This window comes from Capsicum annuum, chromosome 5, assembly GCF_002878395.1.
Source record: "Capsicum annuum cultivar UCD-10X-F1 chromosome 5, UCD10Xv1.1, whole genome shotgun sequence".
NCBI lineage: Eukaryota > Viridiplantae > Streptophyta > Magnoliopsida > Solanales > Solanaceae > Capsicum > Capsicum annuum.
The window spans coordinates 221,055,129-221,075,439 of record NC_061115.1 but is presented as its reverse complement, the minus strand read 5'-3'; the positions used below and the strand labels follow the sequence as shown (position 1 = coordinate 221,075,439).

The following is a 20,311-nucleotide window of genomic DNA, read 5'->3' as shown; positions in this document are numbered from 1 at the left end:
TATTATCAAAAGAATAAAAGAAATATTGGAGTTTTGCTGTTTCTGAAAGGTGTATTGACCATTTTGCCCTTGATTCCTGCTTATATATGTTTAGTTGAACTGTTTTTTGAGCTAAAGGTTGGATTTTTATTGCTTTATTATTAAAAGAATAAAGGAAATATTGGAGTTTTATTGTTCATGAATGGTGTAATGGTTTTGTAAAGTGGAGCATCATGAGGTATTAGGTTCAAATCCCGATGTAGATAAAAAATACTAGGTGATCTTTTTGTGTATGTTTTTATTTTGGTGGACAGAGTTACTTGGTACCTGACGTGAAAAAAGGAAAAAATGTAGACAAATGTAAAGTGGAAAGCTTATGATGGTTGTAGTCTAGAATGAATTTGGACCTTCATAGTTGGACATTATTTTCAACCATCCTTATTGTTTTTTATTATCTTTTGTTTGTAGTTTGAGTTTGGAATTTTCATGCAGTTTGAACTCTATCGTAAAGCTATCATTTTTTCCGAAATCTGGAGCCAAACTTAAGCTTGAATTAAGGAGATAGTGTTTAATTTATAGCCAAGAAGAGGTGGTGGGGTGGCACTTAAAATGATTTAAGTGCTTTCTATTTCAACTTACGATGGCTGCTTCTACGAGTGTGACAAGTCCTCTGCATAAGAAGATGTCTGCGAGGAGGGCTAAGACTACTGGTTGGGCTGCATTTGACCTTAATGAGAGAATGAAGCAACAAGGTCTGGAGCCAGAGCCTGACAGAGAAACCTTCCCGCACTTATCTGTTCCTGCCACTTCCTTTAGTGGTCCATCTCAAAGCATCGCAAAGAGCAGGGGAGCAATTCTAGAGAAGCCTTTTTCATCCCTGCTGTTACCATCTGTAAGTTTTCCATCTTTAATGACCAATAAAGGGTCTGATGCAAATCAAATACAAGTTGGTGATTCTCGTTTCAACCAGAGTGATGATTTTATCCAAGAAAGAGGTTTTCTTGAGGCGTGTCAAAAGCTCAAGAAGCTCCACCCATGGGCTGATGACACCCTGATTGCCGATGTCATGGCTGGTGTAAATGATTTCAATAAGGCCTTAAGATTGTTGGAAGCAATGGTATCTCCACATCATACAGATGTTGCGGATGACAACAAAAAAACCAAGAGATTTGGTATTGACACATTCTTAACTCCAGAAGAAGCAGATACTCCCTATATACAAAAGTTTAAAGAAGTGGACACAGATACTAAAGGAGTGAAGTCTAGTAATAAGGATTCTCTCATGAATACTAGTAAGTTTGCTGGCAATAAAGGTGTGTCGTTGACAGACAATGTGAATCTGGATGGATTGAGCCATGCGCTTACTAAGTGTCTTCGGAGCAGCAGCCAAGAGCTAATAAACAACTGTGTTTTTCATGAGAACGAACTTCATTATGATGGAGCAGTGGGGAGTTTGAGGTTTGTACCGGTTGAGCCTGAGTGGGAAGAAGATGATATTTACTCGATCCATCGGAAGGATGCAGTGAAGACGACGAGGTAGATTTTACTTGCACTTGTCCATTGATGTTACTTTAGCATGAAATGTCAGGAGAATTTTAGTGGCAAAACAATTTCAATAGCAGATATTATCCTTTCAACAAACTAAGTCATGCAACATAGTATAATGAAACAAACCATCTTACGTCTTTGTTATATCGTCATTGCAACTGTAATTAGTAGACGTTACGCTGTTTTGAACGTATTAAGCTCTATCCTGGTTATTATTAAGTCGATTCTGAAATCCACTTTTCTTCTATTAACAGATCAGCAGCCCGCCATTCTAAGGCTGCCAGTGAGGCCTATCTCAGAGGTGACCACTTATTTGCCCAGCATTTTTCTCTAAAAGCCCGAGAAGAGTGGATTGCTGCTAATAGGCTAAATGCCCAGGCAGCAAAAGAAATTTTGACTGCCCGCAACGGTAAGAATGATCAATGGACACTGGACTTGCATGGTCTTCATGCAAAAGAGGCAGTTCAAGCCTTACAAGAGCATTTGCAAAAGATTGAATCTCGGGTGACACAAAATCCTGCTGCCCATATGAATCAAGTGAACTTAAAGACCGACGCTGGAGCTGCTGTCTCTGTTGAGTCTTCAGGTCGTATTGATGTGGAGAATGAGAGCAAAGGACGCCCATTGAATAAGCAGCGGCCAGCTTTCTTAGAGGTCATAACAGGTATTTTCCTCTTGAAAAGTGTTGCTCAAGGATATGATACATTTTACAAGTCGAGATGTATTCACCAGCAACATGTTCTTCTATGTGGTTGTAGTTATAAGTTGGAACATGTCTGAACCGGTTTATACTTCATCTCACTGTATCTCTTTAGCTCTAGGCATTCTGTTGGAAGTATTATGAGAAGTGTGCATTTACTAAAAATATTGTGCTTTTAGTTGCTTTTACGAGGAAAATTGAGTAGCCTATTTGAATTGCTATGCTTGATACATGATGAATCACGATCATGGAACTCAATCTCATACATGTTACCTGATCATAGCATCATGTATCTAAATGAGTTTGTAGTCCTTCCGTTTAATATAATAAAACATGTAATGGTGGTCATACTTGCAGTCTCGACTAATGTGAAGTGCTGTTGTATGCAATTTCACAGGTAAAGGTATTCATAGCCGGGGACAAGCTGCGCTTCCAATGGCTATAAGAAGCTTTCTCGTGGAGAACGGGTATAATATTTCTCTTCCTTCCTTACAGATAAGTCCTCCAAGTCAACGAACTTAGTGAAATGTGAATCTCATGTTATGCAGATATCGTTACGAGGAGACAAGGCCTGGTGTGATCACAGTTAGACCCAAGTTTCGACCACGATAAATACGTTCATATGTGTATTTTGGCTCCCAGATTTAGTGTGTTTGATTCTGAAAGCAATTAACTTTGTCTGAGAGATGTGTGTCCTGGAACTTGTCCGATGCACGAAACATGCACTATATACCATCGAGTATTTATCTTTTCAAGTCCATCAAATATTATGTTCCGGAATAAATTTCATTATATACATCCCTCCAAAATCCATATCTAACACTTCAATGTATATTGATGTCAACTTCACTAGCCTTTAAATAAATTTTCATAGTTTGGTGACCAGTATTCACTCTGTTATCCATAACTACGTCGTTTATTTTTTATGTTTTGATGTCATGATACCCAAATTCCATGAAATTTGTGCGAAGAGTTAACTAATTGCTTCAAAGCGATTTACTAACCAACCACCAGATAGAACAAATCAAAAAAACTCAAAACTGAAAATCGAATTCAAATACAAGGCGGAAATATTGACAACCAACAACTGCCAGCAGCAAGGTACATGTCAAGCACAAAAAATTCAAGCATAGCCTATACTAAAGTCACATGGATGGATGAAAACTTCAAATGGTTTTCAGTTGCAGTCTCAATTTCGAAAGCATTCCAGTGCAGCATGGGACGTGTGTCACGTTCATTCTGGAATTAGCTGGTCATTGTCTGCATCGCCTTCTTCATCGATTTTCGGTTTTGATGGACCTTGACTTGCTCCAGGGGCCTGCTTCTTCTTTATTCCACTTACAATGTCATCAATTCTCAGAAGCAGGCAAGCAGCTTCAATGGCAGTTTTAAAAGCCTGTGCTTTTACAACATAGGAATCCCATATCTGGATATATTTAAAGATTCTTGAATTAATACAAACTCCTAGATTTTATTACTCATAAAAGATATGAAAATATAACAGGTGAAGCATCGTCTCTCTTCAACTCTATCTCGTATTTTCCATCACTGCCCAATAGTTTTTTTTGAACCAAACATATATTCATTCTTCAATCACCTAACATATCTCGTATTTATACAGACGTTTACACATACAAGTGTGTGCCGCAACTCCCCCGGTCCCCTATCTAGTTTGTATGGGGTCATGGAATGTATGAAGGAAGAACTTAATATCATACCTTTCGCTCTTTCATGTCAGCAATCTCACCGGTGTTTCCGTCTATGCCCATCCATGCATTCTCGCCATTCGCATGCTATAGGTATATGAAAAGAATTAGATGAAGAACACAAATATATTCTAAGGCAGCGTATCCACCTCAAAAATGTCAAAGTTTTACCTTTCCTTGAAGAGCGGTCATAGTACGAATCACATTCACACCACAGTTCTGAGCCAAAGTTCGTGGTATAGCCTCAAAAGCAATTGCAGCAGCTTCATAAGGCCACTGCATATATGACAATAGAAGGATGAAAGTATTAGTATCCGCTTGCTTTTTCAACTTTTACCACGAGTCTCAGCAGATCATATATTAATCACTTGATTTCAATCTGCAAAAGAATAGCAATAACTGGAAGAACACAAACTTACCTTCTCTATGCCTTCAACGGATGAACTTTTCTGTTTTAACATGGCAGAGACAGTTAACTCTGTTCCACCACCACCTGGAACTAGTTTAGGACACTTGATGATGTTTCTAGCGACAGACATAGCATCCTGCAAAAGCATATGGAACGGCTCAAAAATAGTGTGATTAACAGATATCATCTGCTGATAAACTTATCGATTGAGAAAATACCTGTAGATTTCTTTCTACTTCATTCAGTAGATCTTTGCTTGCACCCCTTAAAAGTATAGTACATGCTTTCGGATCCTTGCAATCGACAATGAAAGTAAAGAATTCATCCCCAATTTTTTTCACCTCAAACAGACCAGCACCAGTACCAACATCAGACTCTTGCAACTCATCAGGTCTATTAACAATAACTGCCCCACATGCCTTAGCAATTCTGTTATTGTCCGGCTTCCTTAGCCTTCTGATTGCACTGACACCAGCCTTGCTCAGATAATGGCATGCCAGATCGCTAAGTCCCTTTTCAGTAATAACCACATCCGGCTTGAATTTAAGTATCTGTGCGCACATGTTTTCAATGTACTCTTCTTCCATTTTTAAGAGGACAGTCCAATCCTCCTCTCTAAGGAGCTCTGCATTGGTTTGGTTCTCGCCTTTCTTGTACTCTAGAGGACAATCAAGAAGAATGATGCGAGGGTTTACGATCTTCCTCTTCATTTTGCCAGGGGCAACTACATCTTTGTTCATCATTACTCCACTAAGCACTACAGAGTCTTCCAACTGTCCACCGGGCACCTTCTCAACCTTGATGTATTTCTTGATGTCCACCTCACGCAACCCTTGGCCAATTTCCACGCCAACCATTCTTGTGGCCTTAATTGCTAATTTCTGAGAGAATAAACACAAGACCTGTTCAATCCTAATGCAGTAAAGGACTTCTCGAAGGAAGACTTCTTCAATTTAAAATCCAACTATTTCTCATCTATATATCAATCAACTAGTTGTCGAGTGAAGACTTGGCCCAGTGGTTACCAAACCAAAGAAAAGATGCTGGAACCAAGATATCTGGGATTTAATTCCCATCACCTAATGTCCCGCACCGTATTGGGGCGGGATGGATGAAGTGGAAACTCGCGTCGGGGGTGCTGTGTGATAAGAAGGTGCCGCCCAAGCTTAAAGGCAAATTCTATAGGGTGGTAGTCCGTCCGGCCTTGCTGTATGGAGCGGAGTGTTGGCCAGTTAAGAACTCCCACATCCAAAAAATGAAGGTGGCAGAAATGCGGATGTTGCGCTGGATGTGTGGACTGACTCGAGGGGATAGAGTTCGGAATGAGACTATCCGGGAGAAGGTTGGTGTGACTTCAGTGGAGTGTAAGATGCGGGAAGCACGATTGAGATGGTTCGGACACGTGAAGAGGAGGGGCATGGATGCCCCGATCCGTAGGTGTGAGAGGCTAGCGTTGGATGGTTTTAGGCGGGGTAGGGGTAGGCCGAAGAAGTACTGGGGTGAGGTGATTAGGCGGGACATGGAACAGTTACAGCTCACCAAGGACATGACCCTAGATAGGAAGGTCTGGAAGACGCGAATTACGGCAGAAGAGTAGGACCAGATTGGGTCGCTAGTGTAGGGAATTACTTGGTGGGGTTTTTTTTTTTTATTTTTTATTCCCGTTATGATTCCGTATTCAGTGTCCCATGCTTATTACGAATCTGTGTGCTTTCCTCTGCTTTCCGCTGTTTTATATTCCTTATGGGTGCCGTATTTATGTTATGTCATCTGCTTCTGTGCTTTACTATGTGTTTGTGTGATATCTTGTGCCTTGAGCCGGGGGTCTTTCGGAAACAGCCTTTCTACTTCATCAGAGGTAGAGGTATGGACTGCGTACATCTTACCCCCCCCAGACCCCACTAAGTGGGAATACACTGGGTTTGTTGTTGTTGTTTGTTGTAATGTCCCTCCATAAAATATACACACACAAGTACGTGAACTGTCTCAATTCCAAAAGCTCTCAATCAAGTCACGGAAAGTAACTTCTAAAATCATTAAAGATAACACGCTATGGAAAGAGAAACAAGAACCTATGTATATAAACATTAGTAGTCAACAAATCTGTATGCACGTGGTGTTTTTTTGGGTGAAGTAACTAAATTATATTAGAAAGGCATCAAGGGGATGCAGAGTTGCAGGGAAAATAAAGAGCCGCTTCAAAACATACGCATGTGATGTTTCTTCTTGATATTCAAACAATTAATTATTTACGCTTTTTAAAAGAGCCATATATCCATGCCTTCTTTCTTGCTGTTCAACCCATTTTATGTGGGGTAATGGAACTTGTGAGAAAGATATCTATGCACGATGCCTTCTGTTATTCCCATTTGTAGGTTATATATTGTACATATCTTCAAGAGAGGCGATCTATACAAAATTAAGAAACAATACTAAGTTGAACAATTTATTTTTTTAGCACCAGGATTTAGTTGATAGAAGAAAACTAAGAGCACACTAATGCACAGTTTCATCGCTAGTGATTAGCAAAATAGTGCAGAACTAAGCTTTCTTATCAGTTAGTGCAGAGCTAAACTTAGAGCTCAAAGCCAACGATTCTCAATTTTAGGACTCATATTTCCTCCTCTTGAATTGCATGATAAACTTTATGAAAGAATCCAGACCAGCAGATAGGAGACTTTCTTCAAAAGATGGTCAGAGAGAGATGGAAACAGCGGTAAAACAAGTATACATTTCGCTCCAAATACCTCTAGATGCAAGTTTTTCTATTTATTTCTACATGGCCTTTTTTCTTAAGAGGGGAGGGGGTATCAGAAATAAGTTAGTACTTACAGAAATTAAATCCCCAAATTGACTAGTAAACTTTGTGCCGATGCAACTCTCCACCAGCCCCAACATTGTTTCATCTGCCACAGATAGCAATTATTTTGAGTAATGCTACAGGTTTGAACATTCAGAAAACTTATATACGAGCTACAATAATAGCATAAGATCTTTTCCGGCAAAAGATCAGCAAGGAAAATTTTTACTTGCAAAAAAGCAGGGAACAAGGAGAAAATCAAAACCCAAGAAGGAAGGATTGAGTTAAACAAAAAGCACAAAAAACTGATCTTAAAGTCGCCAGAAATTTGCTCATCCAATATAAAAGTAAAGCTTGTCCGAATATGAGATTATCATACATTCATGCTACAGTGCTCTTTTATTAATTGAGTGTAGAACTTCCAGATAATCAACGTTAAGTAACAAAAAGCTATTTCAAGAATTTATTCAGATAATGTTGTTTCTCTGCTTCACTTGTGGGATTTCATTGAGCATGTTGTTGTAATGTTGTTTCTCTGCTTACGGTCCCACATCTAGACCTAACAATTCCAGCAACCATACAACATCAAGTTCTCTTTGAAACTTAAACGAAATAGCAAACTCAACTAATATTCTTTTTCCGTTTTAGCTTAATTTACCTGTAATCCAATGATCCTTCTTGGGGAGAATTATGAGAAATTCTAAGGGGTCGTTTGGTAGAGTGTATTAAAATGTTAATGCATGTATTAGTTTAATGTGTATTAGTAGTACCTTGTTTGGTATACCTTTTTACCCTATGTATAATAATGCAAGAATTAATTATACACTCTATTGTGTATTGAGGTGTGTATTACTAATACCTCAAAATCTATGGCATTAGTAATGCAATGAATCTAATGCATGCATTAACATGCTTAAAGATTCTATTACCCCTCAAAAAATTTTCTGCATCCTTTCCAACATATATATTGAGGGTATTATGTAAAAAAAATATATTTTTTAAAAAAATTATGTAATTCATGTTTTTTTTAATACATCAAACCAAACACTGCATAAGAAAAATACAAGCATAACTAATACAAGCATTACTAATACACCATATTTTACATTATTCTTATACACTCTACCAAACGACCCCTAAAAGTTTTAGAAAAGAAATCCAGGAAATCTAGCTGTCTTGTATTATCCAACCCTTCGGGCATGGAACTACTTAAATATAGAAGTACTCACAGTGGAATTATGAAAAGACAATGAAATGTAAGAAACAACGGGAGCTTACCATCTTTGACATCAACTGTCATTGCAATTTTGTCAAGCACGGCCACAGCATCCTCAAGTGCTTTAGCATAAGCTGGTCGGTCACAAGAATACATTTATTAATCTCAGAGAACTTGGGCCGAAAGATATTAAACCTTAAGGTGCATATGTTACCTCTACATATTACTGTAGGATGATACTTCTTGTCAATATAAGCTTCCGCAACATGGAGCATCTCACCAGCTTCAAAAATATTTATAACATAATTAATATTGTAATAGAAGAAAGCAGTCAGCATAGAGATTTTTATACATTTCTTACCATAGTATTGTGCCAGAATTTAACTCATTTTTTATCAACTTAAAAGCAATTCAAGAAGAAATATTTTTTAAAAAAACTTTATTTTCCACTCCCACACCAAAATTGCCTTGAATGCTCTTCTAGTTTTTTTTTTTGATTGGGATGCTCTTCTATTTCTCAAACCAAGTAGGGCCGTTAGTATCTGGTTTACACTGCAATTACAACTTGAATCATTCCAGTTCAGTTGATTTGGTTAATTGTTTATAGACATGCACCTTAGAGGTATAGGGAAGCGTTTTAGATAAGAACATACGGACTCACTTCTTTGTATTTCCTATCAGATTGTTTGGAAACCTATAAATAAAGCAAAAGAAGAAAGAAAGGAGTGAAGTCTCCCAGAATAGCATTCATATCAAGTTTCGGAAAGAGAAATAGCTGAAGGGGACCATCCTAATGAATGTTTTTCCATGCCTTTACCAGTTAGCTCATCATCAAACCCATGATCAGGACTCCATTGTGTCTCAAAATTGACAAGACAATTGTAGGCACATTCATTTCAGGACCAGTAACAACCACATCTCCTTAATCTACTTTTAAATTGAATGGCTATCCCAGTCACGGAAGATCTAGTTGACAGTCTGAAGGGGGGAAACTACAAGGATGGTCGTTACACTGTGGTAGGCGGTTACTCCCATTTGTGCTCTCGTAAACTGATAGATGGCCTAGAAAGCATATTTGGGGAACAAAACTACCTACAAAGATCATTTGTTTCAGCTTCATCTGCCTACAACAGTCACAAACCAACACATCAATAGATGCTTCAGATACCTGCTCACCTCCTCCTACACAGTCCAGTTTACAGACATGGTGCATATTCCTCTCTAGTTTTGGACTTAGTTGGGTCATGGCTGATGCCAAGAGCATCGAGGATCCCTATGAGTGCTTGATAAGTCCATTAGATGGCAAATGACCCTTGACTGCACTTTTTCGTGTTTGGACACAAAAAAATAGCAAATGTTTGATGAGACATCAGTTCCTTCCTACTTATTTAACGAAAGATGCCTCTTACACTTGGCATAACTTTCTCCTTGTAGATTTCTCAATTAAATTTTCCGATCTTGTCAGCTCCCTAACCTTATTGTGGCTATCTTTGTATTGGAACTGACCTTATTATAGTCTACTTTCATCCTTCTAGACTATTTGCATCTTTTTGATGCCTTCAATGAAATTTCCTCTTATCTCAATTCTCATTAAGAAAAGAAGAAAGGTTACTTCCTCTACATTGTTTCACTTTAGAGGTGTTGGAACGATGTGGAGGGACTACCTGCCTTTCAGTTTAACTTCAAAAAAAAAAGACGAGCCCCTGACCGCTTCTTTTTATTTCAACTCTTACTCCATTCTTTTTTAAAAATTTGTAAGTCTTGAGGCTAGATTTCTAGCCCATAAGTTACTCTCTTGCTCCCTCTATCCACCGCAATCAAACATAGGATTGGTTTTTGATTTTGTCTTCCAGTGTTGCTCAGACTTCCTCTTTTTTGGTTCTATGCTAATTTTCTCACTAAACCCCTTTTCTTGTTGTCAAGTGGCTTTCCGCTCTTCAGTCCTGACATACTAAGATTATTCTTATCCGTGCTTTTTTATGTGGAAGTTTCACTTATCAAGGAAGTATTGCAAAGATAGTTTATCCCGGAGGGAGAACCTCTTCCGCAATTCTTGTCCATTTCGTCCTCCACGCCTCCTATTTCACCTTCCCCTTTCCTCACGCGCACACACAGTGTAATCAAGCTCAAACACCATTCTTCTACCAGTCTAGTGCTTCAAAAGTGACCATAGACATGCAGTTTAGGTAGGTTGTAAACATCACTAGAAATTGACCAAAAAGGCACATGGTTAGAGTTAAATTATATTGCTTAAATACACATGATCTAACATCCACGTCTTCATGGCTCATTTGTTTTATAAGGTAAAGGTTTCATAAAATAATTACCAAGATGATACACAAGAGTACACGAAAGAAGGCTCAAAAGCAGGTTATTACAATTTCCTCCCTAATATATCTACAATGTCCAAATACTGTTCTACATTTTTCAATATGCTACTCTTACACCAAAAATACAAGTTATGTAGACATATGTTCTCTTTTTAATTTAAATCAAACAGCTACAACAACAACAACAGCAACATAACCAGTGAATTCCCACGAGTGGGGTTTTAAATTAAATCAAATAAGTAGAAAAAATTATTCCACCAAAAGCATGCTGGATTGATTAAGCTTTACACGATTAACGGTTAGATACCTAAGATAAGGTGAGTGAGTAAATGAGTTGCATGACAAAAATTTTAACTGATAAAACCAACCACCTAAATGACAAAAGAGTTGAATAGAGCCATACCAAGGACAATGACTGACGTTGTTCCGTCTCCTACCTCTTCATCTTGGGTGCGGCTTAGTTCAATCATCGACTGCAACAGCAGAAAGATATAACCAGTATGAAAGATTAAACAAGAAAGCAAGCATGCAGCAAAGTGACCACAAACATATACGCTAAGAGTATGGCATGTAATCAATACATGAACCAAACAAGGAAACACACACAAACGCATATGTCTAGCGTCAGCAGGCCGCGGGGAGGGGGGGGGGGGAGAGAGAGAGAGAGCATATACCTTTGCGGCAGGGTGAGCAAGATCTAGCTCACGGAGAATTGCATTTCCATCATTTGTTACTACGATTCCTGAAATTATTCAATAACATTCATGACCCACCACCAAATTAAAAAGTATGAGGATATGCTCATGAGTCATGACACCTTTCAAGATGTGTACAAATATCTTACCTCCAGAAGCATTGAGGAGCATTTTTAACATGGATCGCGGACCCAAAGTAGTGCGGATAATGTCAGCAACAGTCTGGCAGAAAAACAGAACATAAGAGAACTAACGTACGTACTAACATGAGCAGTTAAATACAATTATAAATTCTGAGAAAATAGACAGACATATATGATTCTTTGCTCCCGCTTTATTTTTTTTTATAAGGGTGGTGTATAGACCGGCTTGCTTTCACCTCAACTATTCCTCAGTTACATGCTACCTCCTACCCGCAAAGGTATTGGTGACTACCAACCAAAGCTTAGGCAGGTGGCACAAAGTCACCTAGTCTGTTGTATCTGCTGACATTAGAACCTAATAAGGGGCATGCAAATCCTTTGTTTGTCCAACGAATTAATTTTCCAGGCAGTTTGTCGTTTTAGGTTGGGAGGAGCAAATCAAAGAAATGCCTTGAAGACACTTAAAACAGCACATAGACTTGCCTCCTAAAACTTCAAGAACACCCAAAATACGGCTAAGAATTCTACAATTCCTCAGTAGTTTAGTATAATGTTGATACTGCTTAAGGAAAATTATCAATGCTTTCAATGATTGCTTAGTCAACATAGTGAGTAAAAGAAGGATCCAATATAACACATATTCAAAAAAATCCATTTTCAGGAACATGCATGCATTTTAGTGCAACCTGCTTAAAACCACATTATGCAGTTTTACTGATGAATGCCACAACAAATTAATGAAAGAAGAGTATCATCAAATAATCAGCCAAGTGAAGTCCAATTTAGTATGGGTGAAAACGCAGGTTAAGTATCCATAAATGCATAACAGGGAACAGCAGGACTCAAAGTAATGGTACACAGAAATGTAGCAATTTCAAAAGGATCAACCATTTCTAAATTCATTTAAATGTCCCATGAAAGACCATCAAAGTTTAATCAGACACGCCATTTTAGCGGATAGTGAAAACCAAGTATATCAGCAAACATATAAAAAAATAACAACTTATTTTTGTGTTTACTTATTCTAAGAAGATACAGCAAAAATGGACAAATAAAGCATACCTTTGCCGCTTGGATATTCGCCCGCTGTACCTTGCCACCTTGCTCACGTTTCATAGATTCCTCTGCTCAATAAAACCATTGTAAGAAAACAACTAATAAAATGGGTCCTAGAAACTAAAACACTAAGGGATCGCCTGGTAGGGTGCATGAGGAAAAACAATGCATGCACTAGCTTTGTGCATTACTAATACCTTGTTTGGTACACTCGTTCAATCTATGTATAAATAATACATGGCAAACCATAAAATAAGCAATGCAACGGGTTTAATGCATACATTAGCATGAATGAGGACAGAATTTCCCCTCAAAACCTTTTCCACATCCTTTCCACCATATTTATGGAGGACATTTTTGTAAACAAATAAATCTTTTTAGAAATTATGCAGCACATGTTATTTTTAATGCATAAGAAATAATCTTAGCATAACTAATGCAAGCATTACTAATACACTCTATTCAGCACTATTCTTATACATCCGACCAAACTACACTTGACAAAAAGCTCAAAAACCATAATACTACATCCTCAAAGACTTTTTAGCCCATATTTTAATAATCGTGGTGTCTAAGTCAGTTTTCACGCACCTTGACTAAAACCATGGGATACCTGTCACCTCACCTCCCACCAGCAACACATATCAGGTAACTCCTTAAAGCCCATCTTGCACAACCAATATTTAAAAAATAATCTTGCACAAGCGGATTGACTTTTTCGGAGGCATAAATGAGTCAATTAACCAAATAAATCAACTAGTTCAAACCCTAACAATGTTAAGAGTTGGCTAAACATATACTATATCTCTAAATACAGCTCCATTGGATAAATTAATCATTAGTTACACCTCACTCCAAAACTAGTCTGAGTCTCACTACATAAACCTCAATATCCATTCAATCCATTTTCACTCGAAATGACCAAATGGGTATACAGGAAAAACATGTATAGGAGGGTAAATCAATCAATTAGCTAAGCCTCAAACCAAACTAGTTCTGGTCAGACACTACATGAATCAATAAGATCCCTTCAGCTCAATTCAACTCATTTTCATTCAAAACAAGCAAATGGAGAAAAATACATCAAATACATCAAAAAATGAAAAAAAAAACACACATACACAAAAAAAAGGGAGGAAAGAAAACTAACTAAACTGAAACCTCAATCCCAAACTAGTTCCGGTCTTACTACATGCACCATCAAGATCTATTCAACCCATTTTCATTCAAAACGAGCAAACGGATATACAAAAACTATACCAAAAAGTGAAAATAAAAAAATACCTACGCATACAAAAACCCTAAATTAGCTACGCCTCAATCCCAAACTAGTTCGGGTCACACATTACATGAATCAATTAGATCCGTTCAGCTCCATTCGACCCATTTTCATTCGAAACAACTAAATGAGTATACATAAAACACATGAAAAAACTAAAAACAAAAAAAAAAATACTCAACAATAAAAAAATCAACACCAAATTAGATCCATTTCTGCTTCATTCTACCAATTTTCATACGAATCAAGCAAATGCGCATACAATAAAAAAATCAAAAAAAAAAAAACAAACTTACGCATAACAACAACTGGAGCAGGCATTTTTGCTGATTGAATGGTAAACCTAGAGTGGAAAACTTTGAGATTTCTGTTGTTAGGTTAAAGAGAAGAACGCTCTACTATGGAGATTTGAGTAACTTTTGCCTTATGGTGCTTCTATTTGAACAAAAAAAGAGAAAACCCTCGAAGGGTTTTGGGTGGGAATCTAGTGTATCGCGTGTCTACGAGATTATTATCATTGTATTTGCCACTTGGTTTATACTAGCGTGGCAAAATCAAGCCCAACTCAAATTTAACCCGACCCGTTGATCCTCTTATTTATGACGTCATTGATTAAAAATTGAGTTAGTATGTAATTTAAAATGATTTATAAGAGGATAAAATTTCAAAAATAGTTATTTTCTTCGTTTGAAGAAGAATGATTTAATTTGATTTGACATAAAATTTTAAAAAATAAAATAAAATTTTGAATCGTGTGATACTAAATTAAAGTTTTAGCAAATATATTAAAATGTCTTTTAATCTTATGATCTCAAATATGCCACGTGAAAGTTGAAATTAAAATATTTACCAGTAAATGAGGCGGCATATCTAAAGTTTGCAAATAATGTAGCTATAATTTGGTAGCTAAATATATAAATTAAAGACTATATATATAAATACAAATTCGCTTTTGATATTGTATATAAGATACGAGATTCACTTTATATGGAAATACAAATGATTTGAACTTTGAAAATAAAGATTTATAGATAGATCCCAAAATATACAATATTTAAGTACAAAAGATATATATATTTTAGCTATTTAATCTGAACTTTATCTACAAATAATATATTTAAGGTACAAAAACAATATCGAGTAACACAACAACAACAATAGATAGTAACATAATAATACTACCACTAATGGCCTACCCCAAACAACATGCATCAACATAATAACCCAAGAACGAGAAATTACAAGTGTAGTCCTACGAATACCAAAAAGAACCACGCTGCGAATACCAAACAACATGCCTACTAGAATGTCCTCCTAACCTTCCATCGTCATTCGCATTCGTCACACCTTCCTATCTAACATCATTTCTTCGATATTACAATCCTCATCACATATCCAAAACATCTCAACTTTGCTTTCCACATCTTATCTTCCGCCGAAGCGACAGATAATATCAAGAAAAAAAAGAAAAACATTAGCATTTTTTTCCAAATGAAAATTAAGAAAGATCAAATAAATAATGACCAATGATTCCAAGTTTGCCTTCCAAAATTTTGGACTCATTCATCAAATATACTCTCTACCACAAGATCACGTCTCTTTAAAATGACCAAAATACCCCTCAATAGAATCTCACAACTAACCAAAAAGAGAATATCTCGATGACCATTTTAGTCATTTCACACCTCAACTCCGTCTCCTCCACCTTCAAATCCTCCGCCATTTCTCTCTCACACACACACTCTACACTTCCCACACTTTCTCTCTCTACCTATACATACACACAGCAAACCTATACATACAGCAAAAAATGGCGTTACAAGTGCAAGTAAATCAGGTACCATTGAAGTCGTCATCATCATCAACGGCGCCGTTAACTTCGCCGTGGAGGTTCAGCAAGCGTACAGTGGTATGCGTGGCAGGTGATTATGGATTTTCACCTAAGGTTTTGAGGAACAGAGAATTGAGCTTATTGAAGGTGAAGTGTAGCAGCTCAGATGCTACTGCTACAGCTGTGACGGTGACGGTAGGACAAGTGACGGAAGTTTGTAAGGATACTTTTTGGCCGATTGTTGAAGCTGCTGGTGATAAAACTGTCGTACTTGATATGTATACACAGTGGTAATGTTATGTATACTTAATATCCTTTTTAGATTTGATGAGTTTTTAGTGGTTAATTATGATTACTAGTACGAATTAGAGCTAATTTTGTTTTATCCTTTTGTTTTCCACGTTTTAATAAGCTCAATATTAGCGTAATCCTGATAAGAATATTAGGAAGAGGAGGGTTGGGGTAATTTGAGAGTTGAACAAGTAGATAAAGTCTATGTGGCATAATCCACGTACGACACCATGTAGGAGAAATTGGTTACGTGACGTGACAGCACATAGGACGTATGCGCCTATTGTTACAAGTTTAAGTGACTAGTTGTGCACACCCAAAGTGCTCAATATTAGTGTAATCCTGATAAAGATATTAGAAGGAGGAGGTTGGGGTAATTTAAGAGTTGAACAAGTAAGTACACGTATCCTATGTGACATAATATACGTACGCCGCCGTGTAGGATAGAAATTGGCTACGTGACGACCCATAGGACGCATGTGTTTACTTGTTCAACTTTATACAAGTTTAAGTGACGACTTGTGCACGTCCAAAGTTGGAGGAGATAGATGTAAGCTGAAGCCGAGTTAAAGGGTAAGTTTATATTATGCATAATAATAATTAATAATAATACTATAAGAGTTATTGGCCAAATACATTTCTAAAGTATCATTGTTTTTTGAGTTTCATACTTGAACTATCGTGTGTACGAGTTTCTTACTTGAATTATCACCACCTATTCAACAAAACACACCTCAACTATCATTTGTTCCGTATGGTTCAAGTTGGAAAACGAGAACAACTGATAGTTGAGGTGTGTTTGATAAATAGTTGGTCAGGTAGGGAACTCACACGTATGACAGTTCAGGTATGGAACTTGAAAACCAGAATATGTGTTTTTAACCTTCACTCTGTTTTTAAAGTTAATGGGTTCATGCCTAATAGTATTTATTACAATTTTCATCGATTTTTATGCATTAATTTATGCTCCGTGCTACAAGTACTGACAGATGAACTTTGTGTTAGTACACCGTATCTGCCCCAGGGTATTTGACTTTAAGGTATAAATAGTGCTCAAGGGTGTGGCATACTGGTCAGTGAATCTGGAAAAAGACCACTCTTGAACAAGATTCGAAGTCCAGCAGAGACCAAAGAGAAAGAGTAATTTACTTGTATCTCCTTAAGGCTTGACTAGTAGAATTACCTATTACCTGGATGCAGGTAACCAGTAGAAAAGTTGAGGCCCGAGCAAACCGAGCCCCCTCTAATCTAAGGAAAAGCTAAAGAGAATGCTGAATTTAGATTCCATTAATAGGTTGTGAACTTATGAATATAACAGATTAGATTAAGAGGATTCATACAGCCCAAATCAAATTCATTTAGGATTGGTGTGTCATAGTTAATTGAAAGCCTGATTTGCAGATTGCAGTTTTAAAGTCAATAACTAGACATCGAGGAGAGTTATAGGCTTTACTACTGTAATTTTGGAGATTGTGTAGTAGGAAAACATATTAAGCTGATATACATTTGGTTTTCCAATTAGTTGCAAGGTTCTATTTGTGGAAATCTTGTTTGAGAGATAAACCTGTTATTGGACAATTTTGGAGGGACTTACCTTCAAGATCCCTTGCTTGGCTTGGATTAGCCGAAGTGGTATCTCTTCAATTGCTCTCTCTTTAACTGAAGGTGTCATTGATAGCAATGTTGATGAATAGTTCAGAACTAGTATGATCTAAGTGGAAAATGAACTTAAGAGCAGTATTAATGGTCAGCTGGCACTTTGCTCGTCTTTTTCTCTTTATGACTGTCAAAATATATTGATTTCTTGGTTTAAGGAATTTCACTCTACACTGCTGTCTCTTGACTTTGTGGAATGTAATGAAAATCTTATTTAGGTGTCACAGGTAGAATGTTAACAGGCAGTTCTGCAAGTTTCTGCTGTGTCCAAAATTGACAGATTCTACCTAGGTCGGTAGTTGGTACTAATTAATAACTGAAATTGTTCACATCCATAGCTCTACTCCCTTCACCTCCTGTGCCAACAAGTACCAATATAAGGGAAGAACCAAATCAGTGCAAGCTATCTCACCGTTGATCATCATCAAAACAATATTTATGTGTTTGTGTAAAAAATAAATAGACAGGGGAATGCGTTCTGACTCACCTTTGTGCTATGACTCATCGCCTATAGGTATCAAGATCGATACTTTCAACCATATGGTCTGTTCAACTCTGAGTAACATAAATTTTGATCAAAATGCAATTTGTGTTGAATTATACTACAAAAGGAGCAATAGTTGCAGACTATAATGCTATGAATAGTCAAGTGATCGGAGGACATGCATTCGTGCTTTCAAGTGTAGGATTTTAGAAGTTATGCATAAGGGGGTTACTCATGCCTTCCTGTCATTCCGTGTACTGTCGCCGGTCTAATATATCTTTACTTGATTGAATGTTTATTTGACATCTCAACTAGTTGTTTTTGGGACTTATAGTTTTATCTCAATTTTGATTGGTAACCTTTGCGCCTCGGAAACAGCTTCCGAAAGGGTCTTCTCCTTTTTCTCTTCTTGCTTATCTGTAATGTGATTTCTTATTTCAATCGACCTGCAGGTGTGGTCCTTGTAAAGTGATTGCTCCGAAGTTTAAAGATCTGTCGCAGAAATATAATGATGTGGTGTTTCTGAAGCTGGACTGCAACCAGGATAACAGGGTATGTATCCTTTTAACGTACTGAACCTTCCCCTCTAATGAGATTATACACGCCCTGGTGCGTTAAAACTCCTGCTATACGCGGGTTCGGGGAAAGGCCAGACCTCAAGGGTCTATTGTACACAACCTTACCATGTATTTCTTCAAGAGGTTGTTTCCATGTCTTGAATCCGTGACCTCTTAGTCACACGACATCAACTTTACCAGTTACGCCAACAACACACACACACAAAAAAAACTGATCAATATGACACAAGCGTTGATAAACATGACAATTTTATGCAGCCACTAGCCAAGGAACTAGGCATCAAGGTGGTTCCGACATTCAAGATTCTGAAGCACAATAAGATCGTTAAAGAAGTCACCGGAGCAAAACTTGATGATTTAGTAGCAGCAATTGAGGGCGTGCGATCAAGTTAAATGTTTTTTTTCCTATTATTTCTTCCGTTTATTTGTTTATAATGAAGCAGATAATGTGTGCTCTACGAATACCGCAACTAGTTCTAACTAAATTCAGTGTATAGCTGTATGTCTGTGGATGATGAAGTTTTCATTAGGGAAGATGGAAGTGATGTATTTGTGCTGCAATAGATTTTGTCTTGTTATAAATGTCTCCCTTGCCAATGCTTTATTTTCTCAAATGGAGAGTAATCAAGAAAGCTAAAATACGTGTTTTCTTATGTCACATTATATAATGAAATCAACTTATAACATACTACTTGTTATCAAATTTTTAGTAGTTGTACATTAAAAACAAAAGGTCGATTTGATAAAAATCATTAAGTTTTTTCCTATTTATGAAAATTCGTGCTCGATCAAACTATGACATATAAAATGAGACGGAGAAAGTACATTTTAAACGAGTCTCGTATCGAATCGTGCATATAAAACGAGTTTTAAAGTTCTACCCCCTCTTTCTTTTTTATGTAATTGTGGTATTCGGATCAGTTTCTATGGAAAATCTTCCACCTCCCGCCAGTAATGGGTATTGGGTAACTCTGTGCATCCGCCTCGTTTCATTGATAATCATAGTTTTCGAATCAACTTACGCACACCTCAACTCAATTCACGAGAACTTTCACCTCCCACCAGCAACTTCTTTCCCCATAATTTAGAATTTTAAAACACCCATTAATTCATCCAACCAAAACAAAAAAATTCTTTCCACTTGCCACGTCATCAAGATTTGGTGCTTGTTTAATCCTAGTGGGTCCCACAAGCTGACTTGTCCAGATCAACCACTTCCAAACTCAAAAACGACACCGTTTAGCTCACTTCCCCCATTATCTCCTTTGTATTCATCGACTCACACTCCCGATTTCCCTCAAAAATGACGACGTCGTTTGGAACAACGGCGCCAACGCCGGCGACTTCAGCTTCACCGGCAGTATTTTCAGCTAAAATTACCCCTAAAACGTTGACTTTATTACCGTATTGCCATCAGCACAATTACAATCATTTACGTTCCAAACTCCGATTATTCTCCTCTAAGGTATTTTAATTAATTTTCATTCAATTAATTTGTGTTTACAAATATACTTACTTGCTTACTATTTAGATTTAATGAGTTCAGAATTAGTGAGATTTGTTAATTGTATACATTTTAGAAAAAAAAAAAATTCACTTGCATTCTATTT

At 37.2% G+C, this 20,311-nt stretch overlaps 3 protein-coding genes across 3 annotated transcripts; 2 read left to right on the top strand and 1 right to left on the bottom strand.

Moving 5' to 3' along the window:
* LOC107871440 lies at positions 1-3,112 on the top strand. Its single transcript, XM_047412900.1, has 4 exons — positions 1-1,515; positions 1,782-2,191; positions 2,625-2,694; positions 2,776-3,112. The coding sequence occupies exons 1-4, from the start codon at positions 620-622 to the stop codon at positions 2,837-2,839; spliced, it is 1,440 nt and encodes a 479-aa protein (XP_047268856.1). The 5' UTR covers positions 1-619; the 3' UTR covers positions 2,840-3,112.
* A 130-nt stretch (positions 3,113-3,242) lies between these two features.
* On the bottom strand, positions 3,243-14,384 carry LOC107871441 (T-complex protein 1 subunit gamma). The gene is made up of 13 exons (XM_047412899.1): positions 14,158-14,384; positions 12,589-12,650; positions 11,533-11,605; positions 11,363-11,430; positions 11,092-11,161; positions 8,573-8,641; positions 8,421-8,492; positions 7,175-7,248; positions 4,561-5,223; positions 4,353-4,478; positions 4,105-4,209; positions 3,946-4,020; positions 3,243-3,653 (listed from the first exon to the last, which is right to left on the bottom strand). Exons 1-13 carry the CDS (start codon positions 14,180-14,182, stop codon positions 3,462-3,464), a joined length of 1,674 nt encoding a protein of 557 aa, XP_047268855.1. The 5' UTR covers positions 14,183-14,384; the 3' UTR covers positions 3,243-3,461.
* An 811-nt stretch (positions 14,385-15,195) lies between these two features.
* On the top strand, positions 15,196-19,283 carry LOC107871442 (thioredoxin F-type, chloroplastic). Its single transcript, XM_016718373.2, has 3 exons — positions 15,196-15,982; positions 18,576-18,675; positions 18,960-19,283. Exons 1-3 carry the CDS (start codon positions 15,672-15,674, stop codon positions 19,092-19,094), a joined length of 546 nt encoding a protein of 181 aa, XP_016573859.1. The 5' UTR covers positions 15,196-15,671; the 3' UTR covers positions 19,095-19,283.
* The last annotated feature ends 1,028 nt before the right edge of the window (positions 19,284-20,311 follow it).